At 45.4% G+C, this 26957-nt stretch overlaps 1 protein-coding gene across 4 annotated transcripts in view; it reads right to left on the reverse strand.

The window, feature by feature from the left end:
- Positions 1-18030: 18030 nt before the first annotated feature.
- CEP89 (centrosomal protein 89kDa) overlaps positions 18031-26957 on the reverse strand; it is an 83867-nt gene continuing 74940 nt past the window's right edge. For all 4 annotated transcript variants that reach the window (XM_010848931.1, XM_010848930.1, XM_010848932.1 and 1 more), the window contains 2 exons: positions 24574-24743; positions 18031-19234 (listed from right to left, as the gene is read on the reverse strand). In XM_010848931.1, the coding sequence (XP_010847233.1) occupies positions 19057-19234; positions 24574-24743 (348 nt within the window). In that variant the 3' untranslated portion in view covers positions 18031-19056. The remainder of the gene's footprint in view (positions 19235-24573; positions 24744-26957) is intronic.

Genomic DNA, 26957 nt, shown 5'->3' on the forward strand with positions numbered 1-26957 from the left:
CCACCTGATGTGAAGAACTGACTCATTTGAAAAGACCCTGATGCTGGGAAAGATTGAGGGCAGGAGGAGAAGGGGACAACAGAGGATGAGGTGATTTGATGGCATCACTGACTCAATGGACATGAATTTGAGTAAACGCCAGGAGTTGGTGATGGTCAGGGAGGCCTGGTGTGCTGTAGAGCATGGGGTCGCAAAGAGTTGGACACAACTAAGTGACTGAACTGATGGCTTAATGGTAAAGAATCTGTGTGCTAAGGCAGGTGATGCAAGTTCAGTCCCTGAGTCCGGAAGATCCCTTGGAGAAGGAAATGCCAACCCACTCGAGTACTCTTGGCTGAGAAATCCCATGGTCAGAGGAACCTGGCGAGCTGTAGTCCATGAGGTTGCAGAAGAATCAGACACTTAGCATGTAAACAACAGCAACAACATAGCCGATTAACAATGTTGTGATGGTTTCAGTGGACAGCAAAGGGACTCAGCCATACATATACATGTAACCATCCTCCCCCAAACTCCCCTTCCATCCAGGCTGCCACATAACATCGAGCAGAGTTCCCTGTGCTATACAGCAGGTCCTTGTTGGTCATCCATTTTAAATATAGTGGTATGTACTTGTCAATCTCAAACCTATCTCCCCAGTGCCATCCTTCCCCACTTAGCCACTCTTTTTCAGATTCTACCGCCATATAGGCCATTACAGAGTACTGAGTTCCCTGTGCTATACAGTAGGTCCTTATTAGTCGTTCATTTTATATATTATAGTGTGTATATGTCAATCCCAATCTCCCAGTTTATCCCTCCGCCCTTTCTCCCCCTGGTAACAATGTTTGTTTTCTATATCTGCGGCTGTTTCGTAAAGAGGTTCATTTTTTTAGATTCCACGTATAAGTGATATTACATTTGTCTTTCTCTGACTTCACTCAGTATGACAATCTCAGGTTGAAGGACTTTAAAGTGAAAAGGAGCGCAGATGTCATAAATTTCACATTCTTGCTTACTCTCACTTGGGGAAACCGAGGCCCCAGAGGGAAGGAAGCACATCAAGGGGTCCGGAGACCTCTCGTCTCAGAGAGGCTGCAGTTGTGCTCAGCGGGGCTGGGGGCAGACCCAGCCCTCCCCGCTGACACCAACTCCTCAGCTTTCACTAATCCCTTATCTCAGATGAGATCATACCTGAGACGGAAGAGCCCAGCCTAAAGCATGGTTGCTTATCACTGGGCTCCTCCGGCAGCTGTGCTTGGGGGTAAATGTAACAGCATTCTAGATATCCAGATGAGCCCAAAGGTCACAGGACAGTGCTAGTGAGTCACTGGGGATTACTTTGGGACAGGCAGACCTGGGAGAAGGGAAGATTTCTCAGGGTCGTCTCCTAAAGCCTTCTGAGAAAGTGGGGGATCTTTGCTAGCCCAGAGTCAGGGTCCCGATGTGGAATTTTGTTACCTATTCCCTCGGTGGGGCCCCGTCTGCTCATCAGGGCACCTGCTCCCCTTGACTGGCATGGTGCCAGAGCCCGAGGAGCGTGCTCATTCGAGGGCTATCTTTCTTCGCTGGCTATCTCTCTCTCTCTCTGGAGCATGGAGGCAGGACCTGCCCACAGGCTTGTTAGAGTCACTCCTTCAGTATTTGCTAACACTGCAACATTCAGAGGAAGGTCTGAATGCAGACCTTGCAGAACCCTGCAGAAGGCTCCCTGGGTCAAGGTCTCCCCAAAAGGCTGCTAGGCTAACAGAAATCACTGAAGACAGCAGAGTGGCAGTGATGAGCGGGAAGGGCCTGTGGATCCACACCAGCCACATGGCCTCAGAGTTACTTACTGCTCTCTGAACGTTGAATTCTGAATCTGTGAAATGGGCTGGTAGTGGTACACCCCCCTCACCAAACAGTGAGAACTGCAGAGGGCTATGCAGTAAGCTTCCTGCGTGTGTATGTGCTAACTCACTCGGTTGTGTCTGACTCTTTGCAACCCCATGGACCATAGCCTGCCAGGTTCTTGTGTCCATGGGGATTCTCCAGGCAAGAATACTGGAGTGGGTTACCATGCCCTCCTCCAGGGGATATTCCCAACCCAGGGATCGAACCCGAGTCTCATGCCTCCTGCACTGGGAGGTGAGTTCTTTATCGTTAGTGCCGCCTGGGAAGCCTGCATTAAGCTTCAGGGTTCTGTTAATGCAGAGGATCCCCTGGTCGTCTTGGGCCTCTGTCAAATGCTCAAATGCTGAGTTTGGAACTTCTGGGCACAAGGATCCTTGTTGAGGGTCAGTTCATTTTTAGTCCATGTGAGCATTTCTTTTCTTAAAACTTGTTTTCGTTTCATTTTTTCCCCAACAGAGTGAGTGTTCAATCAATTATAACGCTCCCCCCACTCCCGCTCTTGCTGCAGCAGGGAAAATAATGTGGATTTGTCTTAACACCATTTTCCCCCAATTCTTTAAGACCTTTGGCTCATTGTGCATCCAGCCCTTCCACCACATGACTTAAGTTTTACCCCACTGCAGTCAATTTCCTCTTACAGTTAATTTCCTAGGAGGTTTCATGCTATTTTATTTTTTCATAAAACTCCATAAAACTTGTTTCTTAAGTTTCTGCTAAAACTCTTGACTTTCCCTTTCTTTTCTTTCTTTTTTTTTTTGGCTACACCACATGGCATATGGGATCTTAGTTCCCCAACCAGGAATGGAACCCACATCCCCTCCAGTAGAATCGCAGAGTCTTAACTACTGGACCACCAGGGAAGTCCTGACCTTCACTTTCTTTTTTAAAAAAATTATTTAGCTAGTTACTTTTGGCTGTGCTGGGTCCTTGTTGCTGCGCCAGCTTTTCTGTAGCTGTGGCGAGCAGGGTTTAGTCTCTAGTTGCGGTAACGGGCTTTGCATTGCAGTGACTTCTCTGGCTCCAGAGCAGAGGCTCTAGGACACTCGGGCTTCAGTAGTTCCATCATGTGGACTCAGCAGTTGCAACTCCCAGGCTCAATAGTTGTGGCACATGGGCTTAGTTGTTAGGATGTGGGATCTTCCCAGACCAGGGATCAAACCCATGTCTCCTTCATTGGGAAGTGGATTCTTTACCACTGAGCCACCAGGGAAGGCCCGTGACTTTCAAACTGTGCTTTCTCCAGTTGTAACGATGCTTGCAATCTGAAGATGATAACACCATCTGCATCTTATCATCTTATATTTGGTCTGTATTTGGTTCCCTGGCCCTGTAATGGTTTATAAAGACATGTTTAGCCCCACAGTGTAAATCTATATCCCCATAGCCTCTTGGTATCTTGCCCTCAGAGTCACCGTCCTCTGAGTCAGCAGCAAGATCAAACCTTCAGACAGATTCTGGCTCTTCCTTTACCCCTTAAATCTTGTTCCAGACCTGGCTGCGAGTTTTCAGACCTTCTCTTCCTACGTTCACTCACCTTAGATCCCTTCCCTGTGCTTTCGACAATAGTTCAGAACTTTGGGAGAATCCAAAGGACTGCACTAGTGTTCACTTACTGACCTGAATTCCAACTGGAAAAACTCATAAACAGTCAGTGGAATGTGCAAAGTCTTTAAAAGTCAAGGATTTACAGTCTGACTGTAAAACAATTAGCAAGGAAAGCACAATTTAAAATCTCTTATCTGGGAAACAATCTGTATCTATACATATATCCAAGAGCTATTTGAATAGTGCAATTCTACCTTAGAACTTTGTCCATTCTTTTTTGAGATATAATTGACATATAGTATTATATTAGTTTTGAGTGTACAATGATCCTATCTATATTTGTAAAATGACTATATTGTGAAATGACTGCCCCAATAAATCTAGTTAACATCTGTCACTACACCTAGTTTTAATTTTTTTTCCCCTGGTGATGAGAACTGTAAAGATCTACTTTCTTAGCAATTCTCAACAAAGACAGCATTGTTTACAATTTTTATTTCTTTTATTTGACTGCATCAGGTCTTGGTTGCGGCATGTGGAATCTTCACCTCCGCATATGGGCTCTCTAGTTGAGGTGTGAGGGTTCAGCTGGATGCAGCTCTTGGCCTTAGTTGCTCTTCGGCATGTGGGATCTTAGTTCCTTGACCAGGCAGCGAACCCATGACTCCTGCACTGCAAGGCATATTCTTAACCACTGGACCATCAGGAAAGTCCCTCAAACAATACAGTATTATTAACTATAGTCACTGTGCTGTACATTGTGTCTCTAAAACATTTGTTTTATAACGAGAAGCAGTGCCTTTGACCACCTTCACCCATTTTGCCTACCTCTCACCTCTGGCAACTGCTTATCTGTTCTCTATATCCATGAGCTTGGTTTGCTTGGGTTTTGGGGGAGCTTTTTGTTCATTTTTGGGGCTTGTTTGTTTGAATCCTACATGCAAGTGAGAGCATTTTTTTTTTCTTTGACCTATTTCACATAGCATAATGCTTTTACAGTCCATTCATGTTGTCACAAATGGTAAGATTTCTTTCTTTTTATGGCTAAATAATATCCTATTCTCTCTGTATATATTTGTACACTTGTGTATATATGTCCGGAGAAGGCAATGGCACCCCGCTCCAGTACTCTTGCCTGGAAAATCCCATGGATGGAGGAGCCTGGTAGGCTGCAGTCCATGGGGTCACTAAGTCGGACACGACTGATCAACTTCACTTTCACTTTTCACTTTCACGCATTGGAGAAGGAAATGGCAACCCACTCCAGTATTCTTGCCTGGAGAATCCCGGGGACGGGGGAGCCTGGTGGGCTGCCGTCTATGGGGTCACACAGAGTCAGACACGACTGTAGTGACTTAGCAGCAGCAGTATATATGTCATACCTTCTTTATTCATCCTTTGAGGGACACTTAGGTTGTTCCCACATCTTGGTTACTATAAATAATGCTGCAGTGAACGTGGGGATATAGATATCTTTTTAAGTTTGTGTTTTTACCCAGAAGTGGAATTTCTAGATCATATGATAGTTCTGTTTTTAATCTGCATATTGTTTTCCATAGTGGCTACACCAATTTACATACCACCAACAACATACAGGGGAGAAGGCAATGGCACTCCACTCCAGTACTCTTGCCTGGAAAATCCCATGGATGGAGGAGCCTGGTGGGCTGCAGTCCATGGGATCGCTAGGAGTCAGACACGACTGAGCGACTTCACTTTCACTTTCATGCATTGGGGAAGGAAATGGCAACCCACTCCAGTATTCTTGCCTGGGAGAATCCCAGGGGGATTCTGGTGGGCTGCTGTCTATGGGGTCGCACAGAGTCGGACACGACTGAAGCGACTTAGCAACAATGTACAGGGTTCCTTTTTTTCCACATCCTTGCAAACACTTGTTATTTCTAGTCTTTTTGATAATACCCATTCTGATAGATGTTAGGTGATATCTTGTTGTGATTTTAATTTGCATTCCCCTGATTATTAGTGATGTTGAGCATCTTTCCATGTACCTGTTGGTCACTGGTATGTCTTCTTTGGAAAAACATCTTCAGATACCTCTGCCCATTTTTTAATCAGATTTTTTTTTGCTGTTGACTTGTACATATATATACACACATATATACATATATATATATGATATCATAGTTTCTATTGAAGCATAATTTTTTTTCTCTAAGGCCACCCTCATTTCTACCAAAGATAACCGAATTGACCCTCAGTTGTTTTCAAAGTAAGTTTAGTTTCGTTAAACTTGGCCTGATTATTTACATAAGTTCAGCGAGAACATCAGTTGACCATAGAGACTATTTTAAATCTGCATTGCTGGAATTTTTCATAAAAATCTCCAGATTAAATTTTTCTAATAGCCTCTTGAGGCCAGGAAGCCGTGTTAAGGACTTGTCATCAGGCTCACCTGTAATACCTACATTCAGGTAAATTCCTCTCTTCTTGAAGGCCCACAGGATATCCTGAGGTTGACAGGCCGCCAGAAAGTGACGTTCCTTACTCACCTGACAAGCCTGTTGGAAACAGTGTGAGCAAGGAAGCAGGCTGCTTTTCTAAGGAGCTTTATGGCTCAGTCGTGCCCGACTCTTAGAGACCCCATGGACTACAGCCTACCAGGCTCCTCCATCCATGGGGTTTTCCAGGCAAGAGTACTGGAGTGGGGTGCCATTGCCTTCTCCGTTTAGACAGACTACTCAGAGGTAAAGAAAAACCTATTACAATTTCCTTATCAAAGTGGACTTTTGTCTTTTCAACATGGAGAAAAAAACAAATTCTAATTTTGTACCAGCTTTTAATATTTATTCACTCAAATTCATTTCAATCTTAGCCAGTCCTGACCATGCACAAGACTTTTTTCTCAGGGTTCATTTCCCCTAAACCTTCTTAAACGTCCCTTTTTCCATTCAGATTTTGTCCTATGCTTTCCTTCTCTTTTTCCCTTTTTAAGCATCTTGTTTATTTATTTATTATTGGCTGTGCGGGGTCTTGGTTTCATTTCTGCGTGTGGGCTTTCTCTAGTTGCGGTGGATGGGTTTCTCACTGCAGTGGCTTTTCTTGTGGAACACAGGCTCTAGGGTGTTTGGATTTCAGTAGCTGCTACTTGTGGGCTTAGTTGCCCCACGGCATGTGAGATATTCCTGGACCAGGGATGGAACCCATGTCCCTTGTATTGGCAGGCAGACTCTCAACAACTGGACCACTTGGGAAGTCCCTCCCTCTCTTTTTTTAAACCTCTCTTTTCTTTTTGTTATTGTTGTTCAGTAGCTAAGTTGTGTCCAGCTCTTTGCAACCCATGGACTGCAGCACGCCAGGCTCCTCTGTCTCCCACTGTCTCCCAGAGTTTGCTCAGATGCATGTCCAGTGAGCCAATGACGCTATTTAACCACCTCATCCTCTGCCACTCCCTTTTCCTTTTGCCTTCAGTCTTTCCCAGCATCAGGGTCTTTTCCAGTGAGTTGACTCTTTGCATCAGGTAGCCAAAGTATTGGAGTTTCAACTTCAGCATCAATCCATCCAATGAATATTCAAGGTTGATTTCCTTTAAGATTGACTGGTTTGATCTCCTTGCTGTCTGAGAGACTCTCAAGAGTCTTCTCCAGCACCACAATTTGAAAGCATCAATTCTTTAGTGCTCAGCCTTTTTTATGGTCCAACTCTCTATTCTCTTAGCAACATTCATTTACATTTTTTATATATTTTTTAAAAAATTTCCTTGCATATGAATATATTTTTCTATTTATTTATTGGTTTTAATTACATCAAATAATTAGAATTATTGGAACTCTATTCAGAAACTTTTTTCTAGTGAAAATTAAAAAGTAAGCAAGTGTGAACTGTTTGCTTTTTGACTGGCAAATTTATGAATACATTTCATAGTTTCTAGAAACATTCATTTCCTCATAGTTTTTTTCAACGTGGTATAATATGTGTTTTTAATGGACCTAAACATCTTTAGTTTTTATGTAATAAGACAAAAGTAGGTAAACTTAAGATTTGTTTAGCAAGTAATGTTTCAGTGTCTCCCATTATTTGGAAATTATCTAGAATATTCAGTGAATTCCCATCATTTAACTTAGGAAAACTAAGGTTTTAAGTTACCAAAGGATTTTGGAAGATAATTGTGAGTTTTATCCCACTTGCATCTATCTAAATCATTTGTTCCCAATAATGTGCATATTACCCATGAAAACTTTATGAGACATTAAACAAAATCAATCATTTTCTTTCTTTAAAAAAAATTCATTTCTTTAGACTGCTCTGGGTTTTCACTGCTGCATGCGGGCTTTCTCTAGTTGTGGGGAGCTGGGGCTGCTCATGGTGGTGACTGCTTTTGTCGCAGAGCTTGGGCTCTAGTGTGCACAGGCTTCAGTAGTTCCAGGCTCAGTAGTTGTGGCACATGGGCTTTGTTGCCCCTTGGCACGTGGGATCTTCCCAGGCCAGGGATTGGACCTGTGTCTCCTGCATTGGCAGGTGGATTCTTTACCACTGAGCCACCAGGGAAGCTCCTGGAGACAGGTTTAATTCTGGACGGGCGGACCCAAACTAATGGCTCCCTGGCCTTTGACCACTGTAGGAGTGCCCAGCAGGACTTGACGAGGACTCTTTAATTTTGGAAGTAGGTTGTAGGGGTTCATTCTTCCAGGACTTTATGAATACCCAGTCTCCTGAGTTTACAATGGAGTAAACCGGGGCTGTTACCTGGAGTAGGCTGGCCTCTGTTTCCATTTTCTACTGAACCTGGCCTGAGTTAATAACACTGGAGATGGCCTTGAATTTCTGGGTCAGTTAACATGTTTAGAGTGAGGGAGGGTCTTCCATAAGTCATTTCAAAAGGGCTTACCTTGATAGTTGTCTTAGGAGTCATCCTGACCGTTAAGAGAGGTATTGGCAGCAGGCGATACCACCGCTCTGATGTTTCCTGACAGAATTTCCTTAAGGTTTTCTTTAGAGTCTGATGAGCCTGCACTACTTTTCTGGAGGACCGAAGCCTCCAGGGTGAATGCAGGTGGTATCTGATACCTAAGGCCTATGAGAGCTGTTGGGTAACCTTTGCTACAGATGAACAGCCATTGTCACTCTGGAGATAGCAGGGCAACCCGAACCTGGAAATGATTTCTCTTAAAAGCACTGTGGCCACTTCAATTGCCTTTTCTGCCCCAGTGGGAAAGGCCTCTATCCATCCAGTAAAAAGTATCTATAAAGACTAGTAAGGGGACTTCCCTGGTGGTCCAGTGGTTAAAAATCTGCCTTCCAATGCAAGGGACACAGGTTTGATCCCTGGTCAGGGAACCAAGATCCCACATGCCATGGGGCAACTAAGCCTGTGTGCCATGAACTACAGAGCCCAGCGCTCTGGAGCCCGAGCACAGCTACTGAGCCCACATGTCACAACTTGAGAGAAGCCTGGTGCCGTGACAAAGATCCTGAGTGCTGCAACCAAAACTCAATGCAGCCACAAGATAAAATAAATAAATGTATATTTTTGAAAAGATTAGTATTTGAAACACTGGAAAGAAGGCATCTGGGTAAAATCTATTTTTCACTCCTCTCCTGGCTAAGTCCCAGTTGCTGGACTGGGCTAGCAAGAGGGGAAGGAAGCTTGAGGTTGCTTCCTGGATTATGAGTGGCACAGAGGGCACAGGCTCAAGTAACCCTTGTTATTGTATCTGAGAGTCCTTTTCTGTAAAAAGCTAGAAAACTGTAGACATTGCATTTCTCCCAGGTAGAGAGAATCATGCAACCCTTTAACGATTTTCCATTGTTCAGAGAGAGTTATAAGTAATTTCTGATCTACGTGCCACCAACCATCCTCTCCCTTAGTTCCCCTTTGGTCCTGTGCCCAGGTCACTTCTGGAGTTGAGTACCTGGGTACAATGTTAGAAGTGATCAGGGACGGGATTAATGTCATTTCTCTTATAGACATAGGGCAGCTTCTTAGCTTCCTGACCTGCCCTGTTTTTCCCTGGATAACGGGAATTTCCCTTTGGTGCCTGTGGCCGTGGGTGACTGCCACCTGTTTTGGCTTTTGGACTGTTTGTATGAGGCGCAAAATCTCAGCCCCATATTTTATAGGGGAGTTTCTTGCATTTAAAAGTCCTCCTTTCCAGAAAGCTGCATGGGCATGTAAAACAAGGAAGGCATATTTTGAGTCAGTATATCTGTTTATAACTTTCCCTTCCCTTAGGGTTAGGGCTCTGGTTAGAGCTATCAGTTCAGCCTTTGGGGCTGAAGGGTTGAGTGGCAAAGGTTTTGCTTCTGTGACCCTGTGGGCGCTCACAATAGCATAGTCTGCCCTCCTGATGAGAGGGACAGAGTAAAGGGACAAAGTAAATAATTAAATGGTTAATCCCACTAGGGGATTATAAATAGGAAAAACGTGGGAGACCCCTATTTGTTAATGATTACTCAAGAGAGAAGGTTTGCTTAACCACAAAATCAGGTAGGCTTGCTTAGCACCCAAACCTTGCAACAGAAGCTGGAGACATGCCCCCAAACAATAAAACAATGTGACGTAAGACCCACGTCGTGCCCAGTGAGCTCAGTAAGTTAATGATCCCTAGGACGTGTTCTCTGCACATGTAAGAAAGGATAATTTGTAGACCTAGCTTGACCGTGAAGGGACAAGAAAACTCTCCTGCTCAGTCTGGAGGAGGAGATGATGATGGAAGCATGACGTCTACTCAAGAAAGGCAAAGGAGTTCTTCTTCCCCTCCCCACATTTCCTTTGATTATAAAACTGTAGCTCAGAAAGTTCTCGGGGCACAGCATCTCTTGCCTATGTGCCTGTAAGCCTCACATGCATCCTATTCTAATAAACCACTTCTTATCGGTCACTTTGCCTCTCGCTGAATTCTTTACTGCACTGAGACATAAAGAACTGTGTACCAGGGCTCATCAGAGCCCCCCAGATGACACCAAACAGTTGCACTGACACCATCTTTAATAAAACTACTGTCATCAGTAAACTGTTCTTCCTCAGGGTTTTCTATGGCTTGATCTGTTAGAGCAGACCTACAGGAATAAGACCTGCTCCAGGGATTTGAGGCAAGAATGTCAAGTTCTGGGGCTTCAGCAGACACTGGTGTAGCTGGGTTCAGGGTGTGGCAAGTTTTAAGAGTCACTGCTGGAGAATCAAGAAGTAAAGCCCATACTTAGTATTCAGCCTCCTGTTAGCCAGGGGTGGCCTTTGATCTCCAGAATCAAGCTTTGCACTTGAAGGGGGAGGTGGGTCTGGACCGCTTGTGGCTGTCCAAAGGTAAGCTCAGCTGCTCCTTCCACTAACAGAGTGGTGGCATCTGCTGCCCGGAGGAAGCCAGGCCAGCCTCAAGCCATGGAACCTATTTGCTTGGAGAAATAGCCTGTGGGCTGAGGAACTTCCCCTAGCTTTTGAACTAGGAACCCCCAGTGGTGTCCCTTGTTTTTCAGCTCCATACAAGATGAATGGCTTGTTTAAACTGGGGAGACCCAGAGCAGGGGCTTTGGCGAGGGAGGGCCTGTTGATATCATTAAAAACCTTTTCCTGTTCCCTGTTCCAGAGCAAAGACTTGGAATCAGGGCCTTTAGTGGCTTCATATAGGGGTGTGGCCATTAGCCCAAGTCCTAGAATCTGAATTCTGCAAAATCCTGCCATGTCCCAAAAGTACAGAGATGTTTCTTAGTCTGGGCCCAGTATGGCTAGTTTTCTGTCTGAACTAGCTGTCTACTCCCAGGGTTTATAATATATCCCAGGTATTTCACCTGTTTCTTTGAAATTTGTGCTCTTCTCTGAGAGACTCTGTAATCCTGGGTTTCAAGGAAATTAAGGACCTCAATGATGCTTTGATCTGAGGCCTCTCTTGTGGGGCTACATGTTAGTGTGTCATCTGTATATTGCAGAATAGCACCTCCTTTTATGTACGCTTCCCTTAGTTCCTTTCCTAGGGCCTCAGCGAACAAGCGTAGGCTGTCCTGAAACCCCTGAGGCAATACCGTCCTCATATATTGTTGGATTTTGCCTAAGTCAGGGTTAATTCACTCGAATGCAAACAGATACTGTGGTGAGGGCTGAACTGGGATGCAGAAGAAGGCATCCTTGAGGTCGAGCATGGTAAACCATTGAGCATTTTCAGGGACCTGAGAAAGTACGTCAAAAGGATTGGCCAGGAGGGGATGTATAGGATCACAGCATCGTTTGCTACCTTAAGGTCTCGTATCATCCTATATTCCTTGTTTGGCTTAACAACTGGAAGAACAGAAGTATTGTATGGAGAATGGCAGGTACCAAGATTCCATGCATTAAGAATTTATCTGGGGGGGGGTTATAACCCCCTTTTTGCTTCTAGGTTGATGGGGCACTGTCTTTTGTTAGGGTAAGTTACTTCTGGCTTAAGGCTCATTTTTACGGATTCGGCATTTCTGGCTTTCCCAGGGACCCCTTGGTCCCACCCGGGAGAGCTCACTGCCTGCAGAAGGTGATTTGGAACAGGACTTTGTTCTTCTGGCTTGTCTTCATCATCAGGGTCAAGATGAGTGGGCTGCTGGGGGTCTCCTAAGCGGAGTATGGCCTGGTTAGGGAGCTCAGGAGGTCCTGCTCTACCAGGCAGTTGGGACACTCAAGCATAACTAAAAAGGCAGTGAAATCAACCGCTACTCCAATAGGCAAGTGAGAGCTCCAGTGAGGTGATGAGTGTGAGGCTTTCCGTCAACACCAGTCATAGTACAGCTTTTGGAGGAAAGAGGTCTTGCGTGAGAAATTGAGACAGAGTAAGTGGTTCCTGTATCAACTGAAAAATCAGTTTTCTTACCTGCCAAATCAAGGACTGCCTGGGGCTCCTCAGTGGAGACAGACTAAAATCCCTGGGCTGTCTCAGTCACCCAGCATGGCCATCTTGGGAGCCGGTCTCCCCCTTCCCCTTGGGGACTTCCCCTCTGTTTGCAGGCTGGGCATTGCCTGGGGGGCTCTTTCTGGCAATCTCAGGCCCAGTAGCCAGTTGACTTGCAGTTTTAGCCTTCCCCTTGTCCCCTGTGGCTCCGCTGGTTAAGAATTTGCCTGCAACACAGGAGACCTGGCTTGGATCCCTGGGTTGGGAAGATCCCCTGGAGAAGAAGGGAAAGGCTACCCACTCCAGTATTCTGGCCTGGAGATTTCCATGGACTGTATAGTCCATGCGGTCACAAAGAGTCGGACACAACTGAGCAACTTTCACTTGTTGATTTTACCTCCAGACAGATACTCGACTTTCTTGGCCCCCTTGGGTTGTTCTGAGGTCGCAAAGGCATGGCTGACTGCAGTGGCTCTCAGGTTTACGTAAGCCCTAGCCGGTCTTTTCTCACGCTGAGTCCTTTTTTTGCCTCCTCAGCCTGATCTCAATTGTTAAATATCCCAAAAGTCACCTCTAGGAGTTGGGGCATGGGGGTTTGTGGGCCAAATTGTAACTTTGGGGGTTTTTTGCCTAATATTGGGATGGACTAGATGATAAAGTGTTGTTCCTGCACGGACTGCCCAGAAGTGGAGGGATTTATGTTGGTATACTTTCTAAATACCTCTGCTAGCTGCCTGTGAACGATGGCTGGGTTTTCTTTCTCTTATTGGGTTACCTCTTTAACCCTTTCAATAATGACTGGTGTTTAGACACATTTTCTCATGATACACATTGGATCATGTTTCCTGGCTGTTGTTCCCACCTGGGAATTATAATTTGGGGGTTCCTGATTTGGGACTGCATTGCCATACATAGCATGATGTTCAGGTTGGTCTCTGGCAAGCTGGTCAGCGTGCTCCTGGGCTGTTGTCCAGATTCTGTTTTTCCCCAGGAGTACAGCAGGTGAATAGAACTACTTGGACATCTTTCTAAGTCAAGTCATAGACCAGGGCTAGGTCATGAAACCCTTCAACAAACTTACTAGGGTCTTCAGAAAATTGGCCCAGTCTCTGTTTGCATTGGCTAAGTCAGTTAAAGAGAACAGCACATGTATACTCTGATTGTTCCTTCACCATTTGCCACTTCCCTAACAGGGCATGATTTTTCCACTCCTTGGAGATAAGAAGTCCCACCATGGGTCACCCTGCAGGACTATTCTCTCGAATCTGGGATATCAGATTGTGTGATATAGGGGAACATAGGGAGGCGGAGTTGGGGATTGGTCAGAAGGACCAGGAGAAGCTGTTGGCTCTGAGAATCAAGAGGCTCTGAGAAGTAGAGACCCTGTTAGGAGTGGGAGGAGCTGGGTTAGCATCCTGACAGAATGGGAATCATCTAAGATGTCAGGAAAGTTTTCTGATTCCCCAGGCTTTAAATGGTAAGAGCCATATAAGGGCAGGATTCTGGTAAAGAAACAAACTGAAAGCTTGAACATAGGGAACCTCAGTCCATTTCCCATTTTGCAATAGTAAAGATCTAATTGTGAGATATTATAATAATTTAGGGACCCGTTTGCAGGCCATTTTTCTCCATTTCCCAGCTAATACAAAGGTCAGGCACTGCTACGCTAAGATTTAAGTTTCTCCTTTCTTAGCCCCTCTGTCTTAAAAAATTTCTAGTTCCTAAGAATACACTCAAGGAGTGTTTCTTCTAGCTTTGAAGGGGACCCTCCCGTGTCGAGTAACCTGCAACCGAGAACAGAGTGCTCCTAGAAGTGTAATCCAGCCTCCTAGGTACCTTTAGGAGGCACTGGAAGGGGTTCTGAGCATCCCTGGGGTTCTCTTCAATCTTATTGCTTGACGGGGTTTTGAGCATCTTCTGCTCCCCCATCGAATCCTGGTCAGACGTTTCTCTGGCCCCCTTGATACCCTGCGCAAGGTGCCCAACCCAGCACCACTGGAGAAGGACTTTTGAGCCAGTATAGACTGGTTGTCAGGGCTTGGCTTAGGAAGGAATCCCTTGCCTAGAAAATCCCAAGGACAGAGGAACCTGGCAGGCTACAGTCCATGGGTCACAGAGTCAGACACGATTGTGCATGCACACACATGCACACACATACTTTGTTTATAGAGCTTATGTCCTGTGATAAGTCTCCCTACACTGGGGTGTATTCCTTGAGACTGAGCATCTATGACGTTCATCATTTGGGCCTTTGGGGGTGGCCAGCCCAATAGGCTGTCCACAGCAATATGGAGGTTGCCAAGGCCTGGAGTAAGGGAGGGGTGGGTTCTGATAGATGCAAAGAGAAATGCTTGCAGAAACTGGAGTTGGGCGATCAGAAGATGGCATGGGGTTCAGGGCTCGCAGGCCAAGTGGGGAAACCCTCATAGTAAATTTCTGGGCATTTAGTAAGGTGGGAGACTAGACAGCAGAAAATCCAAAATCCTTTGCCCTGTCTGTCTTGCAGCTAAGACAGAAGTGGGTACCATCTGGGTTCTGTCTGACATGGGCACCACTGGGGTTGATGGTGGTAGGGTCGTAGTGTAGGGATGTTATCCAGGAAATGCTTTCCTGAAAGGGCGCAGAGATCTGAGGTGAGAAAGAAACCTAGTTGTGTGAGGGAAGTGGAAGAAAAAGGCACAGTGAGGGGTTCCATGTGGGACAGACAGAGCGAGCGAGAGAATGAGTGTGAGAGAGGGAGAGAAAGAGACACAAAAGACGCCTTGGGTTCCCAAGACTGAAGCTCACCGGGGCTGAGAAGGGAACCATGGGAGTGTGACTCTCAGGCAGATGCAGCCAAGGGGAGCGTGGGGCGAGAGGAGACAGGTCCGAGGATCCAGCACGTAAGGGCGAGCACAGCGTCCCTGAGTCCACAGACAGTAGTGGTGCCCGCTAGGAGCTGCCAGGTCGTGTGGGGCCGGATGGGGGCTCCAGCAGCTGAGGCAGTAACTGTGCTGGAGCCGGGCAGAGCGTCAGGGGCAGCCCTGTCCATGAGACGGGAGAATGTGGGGTCTAGGAGGAGTTTCTAGTTCGGATGGAAGACACCTGAGGAGTCTTTACTGCTGATGGGAAAGCCTTGGACAGACAGAAAGGCTGCCCAGAGTGACCTGAACTTCCAGTCTAGCGTATCTGGGAGGGGACAAAGTCTTCCAGGATGGAGGTGACCCCCCCCCACCCACCCACTAAGCCCAGCTGCCTGAGGAGTCAAGGAGGTGACAGTCACCAGCTGGAGAGGGACAAGCAGGTCTGTCCTGCACAGTTCTCCGGGAGCCTGGGAGCTGTGGAGGGCTGGCCTGAGGCTCACCCCCGCTCTTCCCTTTTCTCCCCACCTCTCTCCTTCTCTCCCTTTCCTCTCTCTGACCTGAAGTCACAAATTATCTTCTAGCTTAGTTTTGCTTCTCACATTAACGTCCAGACAGCACTGTCCAAGGGAAATATAATGGGACTTACAGTTTTCCAGCGGTCATATTTTTTAAAAAGTAAAACAAACAAAAACCCAAACAAGGACTTCCCTGGTGGTCCAGTGGTTGAGAAGCAGCCTCCCAATGCAGGGGACACAGATTCGATCCCTGGTCTGGGAAGATTCCACATGCCTCACAGCAATTAAGCCCATGCTCTGCAACGGGGAGAGACCACCACAAAGAGAAGCCTGCACACCGCAACCAAGACCCAGCACAGCTGAAAATAAAAATAAGTAAAAATTAAAAAAAAAAAAATCCCAGGTGAAGTCAATTTTAGTAACATTTTATTTAACCCAATATATACAAAATATTATCTTGACATAAAACCAATAGAAAAATTAGATAATTTTACATTTTTTTTCATAGTAAGACTTCAAAATCCGGTGTATATTTTATGGTTGTATAATAGAATATCTCAATTCAGGTACTAGATTTTCATCGGAAATACTTGGCCTGTATCTAGAGTTCATAAAATCTACATTTGAAAAGGCAGGTTCACATACCCACGGGCTCCAACACACAGCATCAGTTTTCCCGTGATGGTTTGAGACCCTGCTGGCCTGCAAGCCCGTGGCCCTGGGCTCTGCCCTGGAGCTTTCCTCCTGAGCACCTAGCACGCTCTGTAACGACGTCTGCCTTCGTCACTGCTGCTGTTCTCAACGATCAGTGCGCAAGGGTGAGTACCCACAGCACACTTGCTGAATAAACATATTTACATCAACATTTAAAAAACCCAGAATCTCCCCCTCTCCTTAGATGATGCCCTGGTCTACAAAGACATAAGCTGTTGGAAAAGAGTGGGTCTTCCCCATTCTTCTCAGTGGTTGAGGGCAGAGACTTTTGATCCCATCGCCCCTGTGCACGGGAACAGCTGGGAAACAGGACAGCGCCCCCGTCCCGACCCGCTGGCACACCAAACTCCAGCCACACCCACACTTGCACCCGGCCCCCTCTCCACTCAGTCCTGACTTCCCCAGGGCTGCTTGAAAATAGTGCCAAAGGTGGCAGGGCTCACTTGGGTCCCTGGGTCATGTCTTCTGTTTGCCATGGGTTACTTTCAACCTGATCGGGACCTTTCTAGCGCCCCATAAAGACTCACCAGGACCAAGAGAGAACGGGACCAGTTCCTGCTGAGTCAGGCCTCACTGGCCACCCCAAGCTCCAACCCCAGCCCGTCTGCCCCTCTCCAGCTCCTGAGACCCTGTCCGTCCTGCAAGGCTGGGGTGTTCCAGCTCAAGCCTGGGCTCTCTGCCTCTCAGCTGCATTCTTTCACTACCTTGCCTGCTTTGCACTTTCCTTTGCATCCCAGACTCCGAGCTCACCTGCACATTTGCTAGGCACCCAGTGGGAGGCTGGCAGAGCCCGAGCGCCATCCCTGCTGGACACTGATGAGATCCAGAGGTCACTGAACTTGCAAAGTATATTTGTAGGGAATAAAATGTTCTCCCTGAAGGCAGGAAGACAGGGATACAAACGTGGTCCTCTAGGTGACAGGACAACAGCTTTGTCCCACAGACAATCCACCTCAGCACTGATCTGGAGGCTCTTGGGGCTGCTGCTGCCTGTCAGCCTATCTACAGATTATTGGATGGCTGGCACAAATCCCCTTGAAATAACAGCAAAGTTATGCGCTTGGTCATCTCCTAGGAGATGATACATAGTTTTATATCCTGGTGAGTCCTTCTATCACCTATAAGATGAAAATAAATTAGAACTCTTTTACACTGTTGAACAAGTTTAATAAAATGTAAAAGAACTTCACTACAACTGACTCATATTCATTCTTTCTTTGTGGCTGAGTAATGTTCCACTGTCTATATGTACCACATCTTTATCCATTCATCTGTCGATGGACAGCTAGGTTGCTTCCATGTCCTGGCTAAACAGTGCTGCTATGAATGCTGGGGTACATGAGAGGATAGAGCCTGTTATACAGAGTGAATCAGAAAAAGAAAAACAAATATTGTATGTTAATTCATATATATGGAATCTAGAAAAATCGCATTGATGAGCTTATTTGCAGGGAAGGAATGGAGACGCGGACACAGAGAACGGGCTTGTGGACACAGTCGGGGAAGAAGAGGGTGGAATGAATTGAGAGAGTAGCTCTGATATACTCTACCACGTGTAAGACAGATAGCTAGTGGGAAGCTGCTGTGTAGCAGGGGCTCAGCCTCGTGCTCTGCGACGATCTAGAGGGGTGGGATGGGAGGGGGCAGGAGGCTCGAGAGAGGGGGGATATATACACACACATATGTATGTATATATATAATTATGGCTGTTTCTTGTTGTACAGCAGAAACCAACACAACACTGTAAAGCAATTATCCTCCAATTAAAAAAACATTTTTTAAGTGTAAAATAACAATGGTTTTCTATTTCAACTTCCCACTGAGCAACCAAAGAGCACAGCTGCAATTTATACAGGACCAGGGGCCAACTGCGGGGGCGGGGGTGTCTGTCTCCCCACCTGAAACCACACAGGCCTTGGCTGTGAGGGGTTCAGTAAAAGGATGTGACAGGACTCTACCCTCATACACTGTTTAGGATCTTCTGCAGCCTTTGGCCAGCGTGCCGGGGACCAGCCGCCCCAGACGGTTGGCACCACCGCCAGGACGTCCTGGGAATGGTCCGAGAGGCCGGGGTGATCTACCTGAGGAGGCGGCACAGGGCAGGGTAGGAGCACGGCCCCGCACCCTTCTCGGGGGTGACAGTGGGCAGGGACCCCCCTGCCCCCATCGTGCCCAAAGTCAAGGCTCTCAAACGAGGAGGGAGGCGACATGGCCCCAGGAAAAGGACCTTCCCAGGAGGACAGAGAAGGACTGGCGGGGAGAGGGCAGCACAGAGTTTGTACAACTTCATGGGGCATGCAGACCAGCCCCCGTTTTTTGCCAAATAATAAAATACCACCGAGCGTGAACGCACAAGTGTCATCGCTCCTGCTTCCATCCAAGGCTCAGCCAGTTAAACTGACTCATCGAGGGCTGGCTGAGTGCTGGGCCTGCCTGCTCTTCCCCTGGAGACCAGCCAGCTTTGCCAGGTCACCTGTGAGCCTGAGCAGTGGACTCCAGCTCAGTGGCAATACGGTCAGAGGGTGTGTACTGGCTAAACAGAGCTCAGCAGCACATTTTTAAAATAGAGAAAAATGTAAAAACCTGGGTTAAATTTCTGAGACCATTTATTTCTCCTCGACCCTGAGGAGAAGAGACCTGCGGGGGTGGGTGGGATCTGCCCTCCCTCCACCCTTCCCTGACCTGGGTAAGGTGGAGCTCTCCCCCAGGGGCCCTGGCCCTAGGGCTCCTGCAGGCCCTGGAGGGTGCTAGGCGGTGGCTTCATGTCACAGCATCCAGCATGGCTTGCTGAGAGATAACATCCAGGCAGCGGTCCTCAGAAACTCTGGTGTTCTCCCAGGGGCCTGTCCTCTCCAGAGTGGCCTGGAGAAGTTCTCGGATCCTCCGGTTTTCCTTGGACGTGGACTCCCACACAACCTCCAGCTCGCCTTCCACTTCTCTGAGAGAAATAAGTAATACAAAGAAAATGTTTAAAATAACACAATTTAATAAGTACTTACAGAGCCCATAAGAATCGTAAAGTCACAAGAACCCAAATGGAAGAATGATTAATGTCAGAGAACAGAGCCCACGGTGTGTGGGTTCTGAAGCAGAGACTCCCAGTGTTGAAAGAAACCGGAAGTGCTCTGCAAACCAAACAAAATACAAAGGCACAGGCTGAAAAAGGCGTCTTAGCTCTCTTCTGTTTTGCCTTCTCCTTTATTTTGGCACCAGTGCACACCCTCTGTTCTCTGTGGCATTAATGTACAGCAATACCACGGAACAGCTACCGTGGCTGACCCACAGCACAGCGTCCTGGCTGTGGGCGCCCACACAGCACGGGCCTTGCAGGCCTCTTCTATGTCCCCTCTGCCTGTCCCCACTGTGACCGGGCCAACACTCAGGTGCCTGCCAAACCTCCATCCACAGAGCCACTGATGGGCCCAGAGAGTGGGGCAGGGGGCAAGGAGAGGACTATGGGGAGTGGGGGTCACAGCCCAGGACACAGTGAAGACCGGCCCAGATTACGTGCCAGGAGGACGAGTGTCCAGAGGGATCCAAGGCCGCTGAAGAAGGAAAATCCTGAGCCAGGGCTCTGTGATGGGCCCCGCATGGGGAGCTGAGGAATCAGGGCAGACAGGGCATGTGTGTCCTCAGGTGGCCCACCAAGGGGGGCAGACCAGATAGCAGCCACTACCTCACGGGAGCCCCATGGGGAGGGAAAAGCAAGCCTCGGCCTTCGACGAGGAGCAGGCCTTGGGCAGGACAGCACGGCTGGGGAGGCAGCTCCTTCACGGACACTGCCAGTTGGTTATGCAAAATGCTAGAAACTGGGTTACCGGGTGGACTTAGAACTGTTGTCTAGAGAGGAGGACACCAACTTCCGGTGCCGGGGGCATAGGTTTGACTCCTGGTTGGGGAACTAAGATGTCACATGCACAGCCAAACAACAAACAAAAAAATAAATTAAAAATAAAAAGAGGAGGTGACCAAGATTCAGGGAGGCCAGTGACATGCCCACTCATTCAATATCATTTTCCTTGTGAACTGTTGCTTCCTTCCAAAGCCCATGATGCCGAGTGCTGGGTACTATTTAATTAAACTATGTATAAAAATCCCCAGGCTTCTGGTTTTGGACAAAACACCCAAATGTTTGCAACATCATGATAATTTACAGCTAAACTCAAAACAAAGTGAGAAGGAAATTTCTAAGGGCAGAAGAAAAATATGAAGACTAAACCAAAGCAGAGGCGGGCAAACAAAATGCTGGCATTGCTCTGAGGACAAAAGCCCACGCTGTGCAGAAACCCAGGCTTCCAGAGACAGGAGACTAGTCTTGGGCCCATGCAAACTGGGTGCAACAGAAAATCCCAGGGCTGACTCACGTCCACGGTCCTCTCCTCTTCTTCCTAGTGACACGCAACTGTGTATCCCAGAATCACGCAGGTAAGTGGAGACGGGTGAAGAACCCTCAAAGGAAGGATGCTTGGGTGGGAAAATCTGCCAGTCTTCAAAAGAAAGCTGCTCTGAGAGGCTCCTTGGGGGCTGTAGTCACTGATTTGTTCTCAAATGAACATGGGGTTTGAATCTACATTGTTTCCCACTGTAAAGCATCCCCAGGCCCTGACTGGAGTGAACCAAAAGTAAAAAGGCATTTTTGAGGCAATCATGGAAAAAACTCAATGGAAGAGTTAAAAGTACATTAGACACAACCAGAGGCAGAATTAATGAAGTGGAATATTGAGCAAACAGAAAAATATATGTTAAGAAGTTAAACATTAATTATAAATGTAATAATGGCATTGAGAATTTTTTTTTTTTTTTTTTTTTTGCTGAGCTGCATGGCTTGGATCTTAGTTCTGCAACTAGGGACTGAAGCCACAGTGAATGCACAAAGTCCTAACCGTTAGACCGCCAGGGAATTCCCTGTGAATATTTTAAAAATCTTTTTGTATTAAAAAAAAAAAGCACTACAGTAGATTTTTTTTTTAAGTTAATAATAAAATTAAAGTGACTACAGGTTTGAAAGTACTCTCTGGCACCAAGAGAAGCAAATGCAAACCTTTTCTGGAGAAAAACATCCTCAATCCAGATCCCCAGGACTCCACAGGGTAAATTCAACTATTCATGGGTTCATAGTAAAAAAAATTACAGTACATAGAATGAAATATGGAGAAGGCAATGGCACCCCACTCCAGTACTCTTGCCTGGAAAATCCCATGGACAGAGGAGCCTGGTAGGCTGCAGTCCATGAGGTCGCTAAGAATCGGACACAACTGAGTGACCTCACTTTCACTTTTCAGTTTCATGCATTGGAGAAGGAGGTGGCAACCCACTCCAGTGTTCTTGCCTGGAGAATCCCAGGGACAGAGGAGCCTGGTAGGAGGCCGTCTATGGGGTTGCACAGAGTCGGACACAACTGAAGCGACTTAGCAGCAGCAGCAGCAGCAGCAGAACGACATAAGCCGCATAGGGCAAGAGTCAATAGGACCCCCAAATTCCAGATAAAGAAGCTGGCACAGAATATAAAATAACTATGAATAAAATGTTAAAGGAAATAAAAGATGTACTAAAGATAAGCAAAGATCAAGAATTTAGTTTAAAAATCACTAGGGAGATTTTCAAAGGAACCAAATAGGACTTCTGAAATTGAAATATACAGTTGTTGAAATAAAAAATCTCAATGTCTGGGTTAAACACACACTGAACAAAACTGAAGAAAAAACTAGTAAATAGAAATATTGAGGAGAATTACAGAGAGTGTAGACCCCCCCCCAAAAAAACCCAGGATATAGAAAGTGTAAGAGATAAGACACATGGAAGATTCAGTAAGGAGGTATAACATACATTTAATCTGAGTTCCAGAAGGAAATCTAGACACAATAAGGGGAAAAGACTTATTTCAAGAGATAATGACTGAAAAACTTCAAGAAGTGATGAAAGGCACAAAATCACAGATAAAGAGAATAACTTAAACCAAGTAGTTGAGTAAAACAAACTCATAGTTAAACAGAACGGAGGGGACTTCACTGGTGATGCACTGGCTAAGACTCTGTGTTCCTAATGCAGGGGACCCAAGTTTGATCCCCGGTCAGGGAGCTAGACCCTGCAGGCCACAACGAAGATCGAAGATCCTTCATGATACAACTAGGACTCGGTACAGCCATGTAAATAAATAAACATTCTAAAAACAACACAGTGGAGCTGCAGACTCTGAGAGTCAAGAGGAAATCTTAAAAGAGGCAAGAGATATGATGGATTGTCTAGTTTTAAAAATGACAAAAAAGACTTCTCAGCAGTAACAATGAAACAGAGGAGACAGTGAAATGTGGTGAGAGAAAAAGACTGTTGAGGTAGAACCCAGCTTCCAGCAAACATCAGCTCATAAGGATGCAGCCAAAATGCAGACACTGTCAGATAAACAAAAACTAAGAAAGCTTACTGTCACTAAAGAAACTTCTACAGTATGTACTTTAGGAAGGAGAAAAATACTCTGAGAAACAGGGTCTCAGATGCAAAAGAAAATAATAAGCAAAGAAACTGATACACTGTGGGTGAATCAAAATAAACAACTCTATTAAAACTAGCAATATGCAGTTTCTGGGGGTAAAATGATGATGTAAAATAGATCTTTTCTTTTCACCTTCATATATCTGCACTTACATGTAATGACAATAGACAAAGACAGCATACATGCTGAGTGGGGAAATAATTAGATTAGAGCGTTAGATCTTGTATTTGGTGGTAGAAATGCAGAGGCGCTGATCTAACTTTAGATTTTTTTAATGTTAAGTAACTATAGTGAAATTTCAAAGGAAACCACTAAAAGAATAAAAATAGAATGTCTAATTTTTGAACCATTAAAGGGCAAAAAAACAGAATAAGGGAAAAAGTATAAAACAAAGTTCCATTTTATTAATGCAGTTCTAAACCACTTGTCTGGCAAGAAGCTTGGTATCATTCCAACTTTTACAAAATGACTGTTCATGGTGGTAAGAACTTCTGTGACTATAGAAGACCTGTTAGATAACAGTTAACTCTGCCTGGCATTAAAAAGCGTCTGGCTGACAGAAAATAAACAGCTGTCTGCATTCTGCTTGGTATCTATCTAATACACAGATTCTATCATAACTTGAAGAAAATCACATCTGAATGTCATGCCTTCTCTCCATGCATCATGCAACATAAACATGTTGTTCCAGTCTGTCAAAGACAGCACAGCCATTCTGAACAGGCCAACTTAAATGTGGACCCAGACTACTTGAGGGGACCGCCATGCTCACCTTCACAACACGTGTGCTATTTCCCAGGGCTGGTTTTCAACACACTGGCAATACCTGCTCCGTCACATGGGGAGCCACAGTGAACATGATATACCCATAATCTCCTGACTGTGATCTTACAAAAAGGGAAGAATCTGAAACTTTAAAGTTCTCAGAAATGAAAATGTAATAGCAGAAATAAAATATTTAATCAAAAAAATTTTAAGTCTCCCAAGAAGATGGAATAAAATAAAAATATTAAAGAGATGGAAAAGAGGGGGAGAGGGGGAGGACAATGAGAGGCCTGGATTGACTTAGGAAGTCCAGTATTCAAACAGCAAGAATTTTTAAGGGAGGGATAAAAGAAAATGAAGACCTGGGATCTAATGTACAGCATGGAGACGACAGTTAACAGTTCTGTATGTCTGAAAGTTGCTAACAGAGTAGATCTTAAGTGTTCTCACCACCACCACCACAAAAAATGGTAATTATGTGAAGCGAAAGCTATGTTAACCTTATTATGATAATCATTTTACAATATATATGTAAATCAAACCATCACACTGTATACCTTAAATTTATACAAGGTTATATGTCAATTACTAGGGGAAATCTTTTAAAAGAAAAAAAAGAGAGAGAGAATGGAGGAGCAAATACAAAACAAGGTCAGGATTTCCCTAGTGGCCCAGTGGTTAAGATTCCACTGGTCAGTCAAGGAGACACACAGGTTTGATCCCTGGTCTGGAAAGACTCCACCTGCTGCAAGGCTGGGCCCGTGTGCCACACTACTGAGCCCTAAAGCCTGCGTTCCATAACAAGGGCGAGAAGCCCACGCACCGCAACCAAGACCCGGTGCAGCCACAGATAAAAGAGTATTTTAAAATATCAAGACCAACATTAAAATCAGACAAAACTAAAATGTAAAAACAAAAATAAGCAATCAAATGAACAAAAAACAGGTCCAGAGCATGTTACTGGAAAAATCTTACCAAACATTCAAAAACCACAAACCACCCAGGGGCTGGGGCAGCCAGACCTTTTCTGCTGCAGCGCCTTGTCCAGGATGTCCTGCTTGTCCAGGAGCATCCGATGGAGGTGCCTCATCTCCTGCTGGTACTGAGCTGACTTGCTAGCAAAGTCCTCCTGCTGCTCTGTCAGATGATGATTCATGTCGTCCAGCTTCAGCGCCATCTGCTTCTTGTACCCCTGGGGACGAGGATGGACTCAGTGAGGGGATGCTGCCTGGGGCCCAGGGGCTGGCTTTGTGGATTGCTCCTTCCCCACTCCTAGGCCTATCAGAGCCCCTGAACTGAGTAACCCCAGGACAGGTCTCATCTGGGAGGGCAAGTTGGATCACAAAAGTCATCACAAAGTAATAAAGGAATTTCAAGTATATTAAAATGAATTTCTGACTTGTACCATGCCTAGTTTTTTACATGCTACAAATAAAAATTAAAACAGAAAGACCTGGCAAGGACTGTCACACTCTCTTGGTAAACAGATGACTGAGATAAAAGCCTGATTCACTTATTTTCCTTCTTACATATCTATTGCTTAGTATTTAAGGTTAATAGATTTTCCACTGAGCATTTACAAAACTGCTGTCACACAGATTTTAACTTCGTAGTTCAACTACAAAGATTTAATTTTGTAGTTAGTCACAAAAGATTCAGTTCTTCTTAGAAATTATGACATCCAAGAACCTACTACAGTATGACTCAGGAAACTCAAATAGGGGCTCTGCGACAATCTAGAAGGGTGGGGTGGGGAGGGAGCTGGGAGGGAGGTTCAAGAAGGAGGGGACATATGTATACCTGTGGCTGATTCATGTTGAAATTTGGCAGAAAACAACAAAATTCTGTAAAGCAATTATCCTTCAATTAAAAAATAACTTCAAAAAAAAAGAACCTACTTTATACAGCACAGGGAACTCTATTTAATACTTAGTAATGACCGATATAGGAAAAGAACCTAAAAAAGAGGGGATATATGTGTGTATATATATATAACTGACTCACTTTGGTATATACCTGAAACTAACACAACACTGTGCGGTAGTTTGAGCATTCTTTGGCATTGCCTTTCTTTGGGATTGGAATGAAAACTGACCTTTTCCAGTCCTGTGGCCACTGCTGTGTTTTCCAAATTTGCTGGCATATTGAGTGCAGCACTTTCACAGCATCATCTTTCAGGATTTGAAATAGCTCCACTGGAATTCCATCACCTCCACTAGCTTTGTTCGCAGGGATGCTTTCTAAGGCCCACTTGACTTCACATTCCAGGATGTGTGGCCCTAGGTCAGTGATCACACCATCGTGATTATCTGGGTCGTGAAGATCTTTTTTGTACAGTTCTTCTGTGTATTCTTGCCATCTCTTCTTAATATCTTCTGCTTCTGTTAGGTCCATACCATTTCTATACTTTATCAAGCCCATCTTTGCATGAAATGTTCCCTTGGTATCTCTAATTTTCTTGAAGAGATCTCGAGTCTTTCCCATTCTGTTGTTTGCCTCTATTTCTTTGCATTGATTGCTGAAGAAGGCTTTCTTATCTCTTCTTGCTATTCTTTGGAACTCTGCATTCAGATGCTTATATCTTTCCTTTCCTCCTTTGCTTTTCGCTTCTCTTCTTTTCACAGCTATTTGTAACGCCTCCCCAGACGGCCATTTTGCTTTTTTGCATTTCTTTTCCATGGGAATGGTCTTGATCCCTGTCTCCTGTACAATGTCACGAACCTCATTCCATAGTTCATCAGGCACTCTATCAGAACTAGGCCCTTAAATCTATTTCTCACTTGTACTGTATAATCATAAGGGATTTGATTTAGGTCATACCTGAATGGTCTAGTGGTTTTCCCTACTTTCTTCAATTTAAGTCTGAATTTGGCAATAAGAAGTTCATGATCTGAGCCACAGTCAGCTCCTGGTCTTGTTTTTGCAAAGAAAGGCAATGCCAAAGAATGCTCAAACTACTGCACAATTGCACTTATTTCACATGCTAGTAAAGTAATGCTCAAAATTCTCCAAGTCAGGCTTCAGCAATATGTGAACCGTGAACTTCACATGTTCACGCTGGTTTTAGAAAAGGCAGAGGGACCAGAGATCAAATTGCCAACATCCGCTGGATCACGGAAAAAGCAAGAGAGTTCCAGAAAAACATCTATTTCTGCTTTATTGACTATGCCAAAGCCTTTGACTGTGTGGATCACAATAAACTGTGGGAAATTCTGAAAGAGATGGGAATACCAGAACACCTGATTTGCCTCTTGAGAAATTTGTATGCAGGTCAGGAAGCAACAGGTAGAACTGGACATGGAACAACAGACTGCTTCCAAATAGGAAAAGGAGTACGTCAAGGCTGTATATTGTCACCCTGCTTATTTAACTTATATGCAGAGTACATCATGAGAAACGCTGGACT

The sequence above is a fragment of the Bison bison genome, unplaced genomic scaffold (genome assembly GCF_000754665.1).
Source record: "Bison bison bison isolate TAMUID 2011002044 unplaced genomic scaffold, Bison_UMD1.0 scf7180017864280, whole genome shotgun sequence".
Lineage (NCBI taxonomy): Eukaryota > Metazoa > Chordata > Mammalia > Artiodactyla > Bovidae > Bison > Bison bison.